Below are 5,722 nucleotides of genomic sequence, written 5' to 3'. Positions count from 1 at the left end.
GATAAGAAGTTTAAACAAATGATCGTAATCTCTAGCCATATTGATTAGTAAATTACAAAATAAAATTAACTATTATTAAAACAAAACTTTGTTTTTTTTAAAAAATATTTCATATCACAAATGAAAAAAAAAGAGGCAAAACAAAAAATCTAACAATTTATGAGTCATTCTATCTCATACAAAGGCAGTAGCCATTTTAAAAACATACCATTGATTTGTCGTTACTTCCTTTGAACCAAAACGAAAGATTATTAAAATTGTTTCAAAACTTAACGCGCAATTTAACAAACTTTTTTTTTTTTTTTAAAACTTTCACAGAATTTGGCGTACTTTTATAAAAATCAATGTTTATCCGTGTTTTTCACATTAATAAAAATATTTAAAAAAAACGTTTTATTATTTATCAAATTTGCAAAATCTTTTAGTTTTACTCGAAATTCCTTTAAATCCAATAATTTTATTTGAAATTTTATATTTAACACAACCATTACGGACAGGAATTAAAAAAAAAACGAAAAATAAAAATGGCTCAAATTATATTTTTCCAAAGTAACTTAATAAGACTACACAACTTAAAAATTAATAACTAAAATACAAACACAACTATTGTATTTTCGTTTTTAATAATATTACAAAAATACAACAAAATGTTTATTATATATAACAAAAATAAATTAATTTTTTGAATAATTAACTTTTTACCAAATAATCAATAAATATACATTTATCACGATCACTTTATTCAAATTTAATTAAAGTTGCAACCATTTTTGCCATCGATAATCCAATAAATGATCCAAACCCATTTTTTTTTATATCAGATTTTATCATTTGAATTATGTTAATAAAATACAATTTCCACACTTTCGTTAAATAAAAAAAAAAAAAAAATTAATAAAAACAAATTTAAAATGATAGTTTTTTGAAAAAAAAAAAAAAAAAAACTAAAGATGGGTCATGTGATTTCGAACCTAATTTTTTTTTTTTTTTTTTTTCCCCCCAATCACTAATAAATCAAAAAAATTAAAAAATTTTTATTTTTCTCAAACATTTTATTTAATGTGTGCAATAAAGATGAAATCAAAAATTTTATTTTTGAATTAAAAAACCAAAAAAATTTTTATTACCGAGGTGGAACCTGTAAAATAAAATGATTAAACGATAAATTCGATAATAATAATAATAATGAGGTGCACAACAACCATTTAATAATAAATAAATACCTGAAACGTTCCGAATCCCAATCCAACTCCTCTATGAGTGTGAGTCGCCATTCTAGCAACCTGATACTGAGCTTCCATATTGGAAAACATTTCCTCTTGCTTTTGAATAATTTCTTTCGTTTCAGGAGGTTTTGAACCCGTAGGCGCAGCGTTACCTTTTAAAATTACATTATTTTAATAGCCATTATCACAAGATTCGATAAATAATTATGATTAAATGATTTTTAAAGTTTTATACAAACCTACTACATTATCTCCTTTGATACCCATCAACCTCTTGAATTTTTCAGTCATTTTTCCATCATTGTCTCCTTTAAACGTAGCCGACTCCCACTGTTTTAAAGTTGACGGTGTTGAAGATCCCTGATGTTCACTTTCAATATTTTTAGCTTCGTTATTCTTTAAGAAAAAAAAATTTAAATTGTATATAATCATAAATTCATAATGCATCTTTTCGTATTTGAAATACGACGTCTTCTTAGTTATAAATGAAAAAAAAAAAAAAGATAAACACCTTGTTTCCCCAAAGTAATTTTCTTTTTTGTATTTGTTGAGCGTATTTCAAAGGATTCATAACTCCCGGATTATAGTAGGTAGGCAAGGTAACCCCAGTTTTCGCTTCCACTTCTTGAATTTGAGCTTTTAACTGTTCTCCGAGCAGTTGCCTAGGTGTCAAATCTCCCACAGCATCAGTTTTTATTTCAATTCCAAGTTTATTTAGTACTGAAATGTAAATTCAATTGCAATTTTTTTTTTTTTTTACGTTGAAAATAGAAAAAGTATTAACCGGCCCTCAATAAATACTTAATTACACTCTTACCAGCAGTTTTTTTCTCTAATTTTCTAGCTTTCCACGATCTGTCAGGACTTCTAGAACTTCTCCTCGAATGCTTTGGTGAACGTCTATCACTTGACCGACGGTCTCTGTCTTTCTCCTTTTCTTTCTCTTTTTCCTTTTCCTTTTCCTTTTCCTTCTCTTTTTCTTTATCTTTGTCTTTTTCTCTATCTCTGTCTCTATCCCTATCTCTTTCTCTTTCCCTGTCTCTATCCCTATCTCTGTCCCTTTCTCTATCTCTATTTCGATCCCTTTCTTTTTCACGTTCCCTCTCTCTGTCTCTTTCTCTCTCTCGATCACGAGCGTAGTCACGATCTCTATCTTTCCTATCTGGACTGTGGGATCTTTTCCTTCCGTGGTCACGACTAAAAATAATAATAATAATAAATTTATTTAAAAAAAAAAAAAAAAAAAGAACCTTTATTATTTTTTTAACTAACTTAAATTTGTAGTTCGAATGACACTTGTCTCCCTATTATTTGTAATACTATTTACTTTTTATTTTAAATTTATTTTATTATTATTATTAATTAAAACATTTTTAGTTTTGACAATTCGAAAAAAAAAAAAAAAAAATTTTTTTTTTTTCCTACTACTAATAAAACAACAAGTTCCCCATATAATTTTTAACTTCTTAAAACATTACATCAACAAAATTCAATATTTTTTTTTTTCCATACCATTTTCCAAAATTACTTACAAGAAACTATTTTACAGATGAAAGACTCGCATTTACTTGATAATTATTTTTTGATTTTATTATCAAACACACGTCGGAAATCTAAATTAAATTTTTATTTAATAAAATAGTGATGCATTAGTTTTAGGTGAGTGAATATTTATAGATTAAACCGCAAAAAAAAATATTAGAGTCTTACCGATCTCTTTCTTTATCATCTCTATATTTTTCACCATCCCGCCGCCTGTCACGATCATTATCCCGGTATCTTTCGTCATCTCTCCTCCTACCACCATCCCTATCCTCTTTTCTTCTATAATCATCTCTTTTCCTATCATTTTCTCTTTGCCTCATTCTGTCATCTTTACTCTTATGCCCGTCAAAATTAAAATTGTCATTTTCACTCAAATAAACATCTTTGTCATTCATCGTACACTTTTCCTCATTCGAATTTTTCAATTCTGTTCCATCTAAATCTTTTTTAAATGAGTCTCCTCCATTGGTTCCTTTGGTAAAATTTTTATGTAAATAATTTTGTTTATATTCTCCGACTGCGTTAACCGATTCTAAATTAAATAAAATGAAGATTAAATAATAAAAACTTGATGCTACAAAAATTAAAATATTAATTAAAAGTAAAATTTTACTTACCCTGAGAGGTAACGTGATAATTATCCAAATCATCTTCACCATCATCCATTTCCATGTCGCTGGAATGACGTCTTAAGGAATCATCGATAATTCCCGTACTCCCGCCTAAAAGTAAAAAAAAAATTTGGATAATAAATTAGTGCAAAGTTTAGTTATTGAAAATAACTGAATAATTGTAAAAGATATAATTAAACACTTACCTTCTCCATCACCGCGATTTCCAGATTTTTTATCTGACGTCACGGGAATTCTTCTTGAATTGTCTTCCTGAGAAGTCTGACCGCAGTTTTCACCTTTGCTACAAACAAATGGAACTTTTACAGAAAAAGAATTAATGAAATTTCCACTAATTCATAATTTTTTTTTTTAAACATTTACTAAATTTATTTTTAAAAAATAAGTAAATAAATAAATAAATAAATAAAAAATAACTTACTTATTTGAAACTTTAAGAAAATCAAAACTACAAGTTTCAGAATTTTCATTAGGTTCATTTTTAGAATTTTTATAATATCCTAATAATTTAGTCATTTCCGTTGATTTTTCACGGTTACTCGAAGAAAATTGACCTTCTCCATGATTATTATTTGATTCCTAACATGAAAAAAAAACTGAAATTAATTTTCATATATACAAATATTAAATGGAAACAAATTTTTAGGATGATTTTTTTATTATTAGGATTATGATTTCACAGTTAAATTTTTTTCTTAAAATTTAAAAATTAATTTTTGGAAAAATAAAATATATCATTTTTGAATAAATATAAGATTACAAAAATATAAAGCTTTTTTTATTAATTTTTTATCTTTTTTGTAACCTTTTATTTTACAAAAAATTTACAACAAAGTGAAAAATTATAACTAATTTTGGAAAAGGAGGTACATTACTTGTTAAGGTAACAGGGGATTATAATAATAAGTAATATGAAAAGATTTATAAATGTTTTTTTTTTTTTCTTAACAAAAAAAAAAAAATACTTTAGCCCAAAAAATAAAAGGATTACCAGAGTAAAAAAAAAAAAAAAAAAATAACAAGAATTCCCTAAGGTTAATTTAAAAAAAAAAAAAAAAAAAAAAAACAATGTAGTACCTTATATTTATTTAAAAATACTACAAACCTTTTTTTTACTCCCCATTACTCCTTATGTTTGCCAATACAGTTGGGTGGATACTCACCAAGACTTAAATGCAGTTACGAATCCGTTCTGTGCAGTGAAATCTTGAACAAGTGAGCCTCTGAATGTCGCAAGTCCTCGAAGTTTTGATCATGGCACTTTATTTATTTAAGAGAGTATATTAATATCCATCTTTATGTACTCAGTTTCTCAATTTTTTTTTAAAATAGTATTTCCTTACTAATATATATTTATATTTTATGTGAAGTACAATTAATCAACATGCAAACTTATGTTTACCATTTTTGAAAAATTGAACTATACCAACTTCACATAAAAATCATTTTTTTTTCTTTTTTTTTTTTTTTATAATTGCAAATTTTAAAATAAGCAATAATAAATAATTTGCACTTAAAATTTTATAGTGCAAATAAAAATTATAATAATTATAAATAATCTAAATATACAGCCGCTTGGAAATTAAACTTAATACGCCACACATGACATAAATACAACAAGTTTTTTAGAAGTTAAATTTAGATATAAAACGTAATTTAAATATTATAGCAAAAAAAAAAAAAAAATTGATTTTATACTGAATCAATTCGAAATTAACTTATTTAAATTATTAAGATTTACCATGTAATATATTATTTTCCTACCTCACTGCTTTCATCCATTCCTATTTCGTCATAATTGACATCTTCTTCTTTATTACTCCGACTAAGTATCGCATTCTGAAATAATATAAATGAATACATTTTAGTAAATTCGATTACGGATTACATAAATATTTTAATAACGGGCATACATAATGTAGGATGTAAAATCGACAAGGTAAATTTTAAAAAAGTAGTACTAAAAATTGAGTTCCCCGAATTTTAATTAAATATATTTTTAAAATCTAAAAGTGGATATTATTAATCTCGGGAGTTAAATGAATGTTGGAACATTTAATTATTATCATTAAAAATCCTAAGCATCCTTCAACAAATTAAAATTAAAATTTTTTAATACCTTGCAATTTTCACTACAGTCTCCACTTTCATCATCCGATCCGTAATTTATTAAGGATTCCATAATTTAATAAAATTAAAATTATTCAATACACCCTAAAATTATGTATTCTATTCTACTATGGCTGAAATAAAGATACTAAAATCACGTGATAAAACATTTTTCCGCGAAAAGTTTTAAAACATTTATAGAGATTACAA

The 5,722-nt window shown here is 25.3% G+C and overlaps 3 protein-coding genes across 3 annotated transcripts in view; 1 reads left to right on the top strand and 2 right to left on the bottom strand.

Moving 5' to 3' along the window:
* Positions 1 to 529: 529 nt before the first annotated feature.
* Phum_PHUM240560 (coiled-coil domain-containing protein, putative) lies at positions 530 to 4,526 on the bottom strand (the record flags this gene model as incomplete). The annotated part of the gene is made up of 11 exons (XM_002426135.1): positions 530 to 571; positions 1,224 to 1,378; positions 1,466 to 1,622; positions 1,738 to 1,946; positions 2,044 to 2,423; positions 2,831 to 2,839; positions 2,937 to 3,303; positions 3,389 to 3,493; positions 3,589 to 3,702; positions 3,856 to 3,982; positions 4,509 to 4,526. 11 exons carry the CDS (start codon positions 4,524 to 4,526, stop codon positions 530 to 532), a joined length of 1,683 nt encoding a protein of 560 aa, XP_002426180.1.
* A 56-nt stretch (positions 4,527 to 4,582) lies between these two features.
* Positions 4,583 to 5,266, bottom strand: Phum_PHUM240550 (uncharacterized protein; the record flags this gene model as incomplete). The annotated part of the gene is made up of 2 exons (XM_002426134.1): positions 4,583 to 4,663; positions 5,168 to 5,266. The coding sequence occupies 2 exons, from the start codon at positions 5,264 to 5,266 to the stop codon at positions 4,583 to 4,585; spliced, it is 180 nt and encodes a 59-aa protein (XP_002426179.1).
* Positions 5,267 to 5,642: 376 nt separating this feature from the next.
* The window catches only part of Phum_PHUM240440 (golgi SNAP receptor complex member, putative), a gene marked incomplete at both ends in the record, with an annotated part of 1,446 nt that continues 1,366 nt past the window's right edge, over positions 5,643 to 5,722 (top strand). The window contains one exon of the mRNA XM_002426133.1: positions 5,643 to 5,670. Within this exon, the coding sequence (XP_002426178.1) occupies positions 5,643 to 5,670 (28 nt within the window). The remainder of the gene's footprint in view (positions 5,671 to 5,722) is intronic.

The sequence above is a fragment of the Pediculus humanus genome, genomic scaffold, assembly GCF_000006295.1.
Source record: "Pediculus humanus corporis 1103172107612 genomic scaffold, whole genome shotgun sequence".
NCBI classification, from domain to species: domain Eukaryota; kingdom Metazoa; phylum Arthropoda; class Insecta; order Psocodea; family Pediculidae; genus Pediculus; species Pediculus humanus.
The sequence above is the reverse complement of the archived record's forward strand: the minus strand, read 5'-3'. Positions and strand labels throughout refer to the sequence as shown.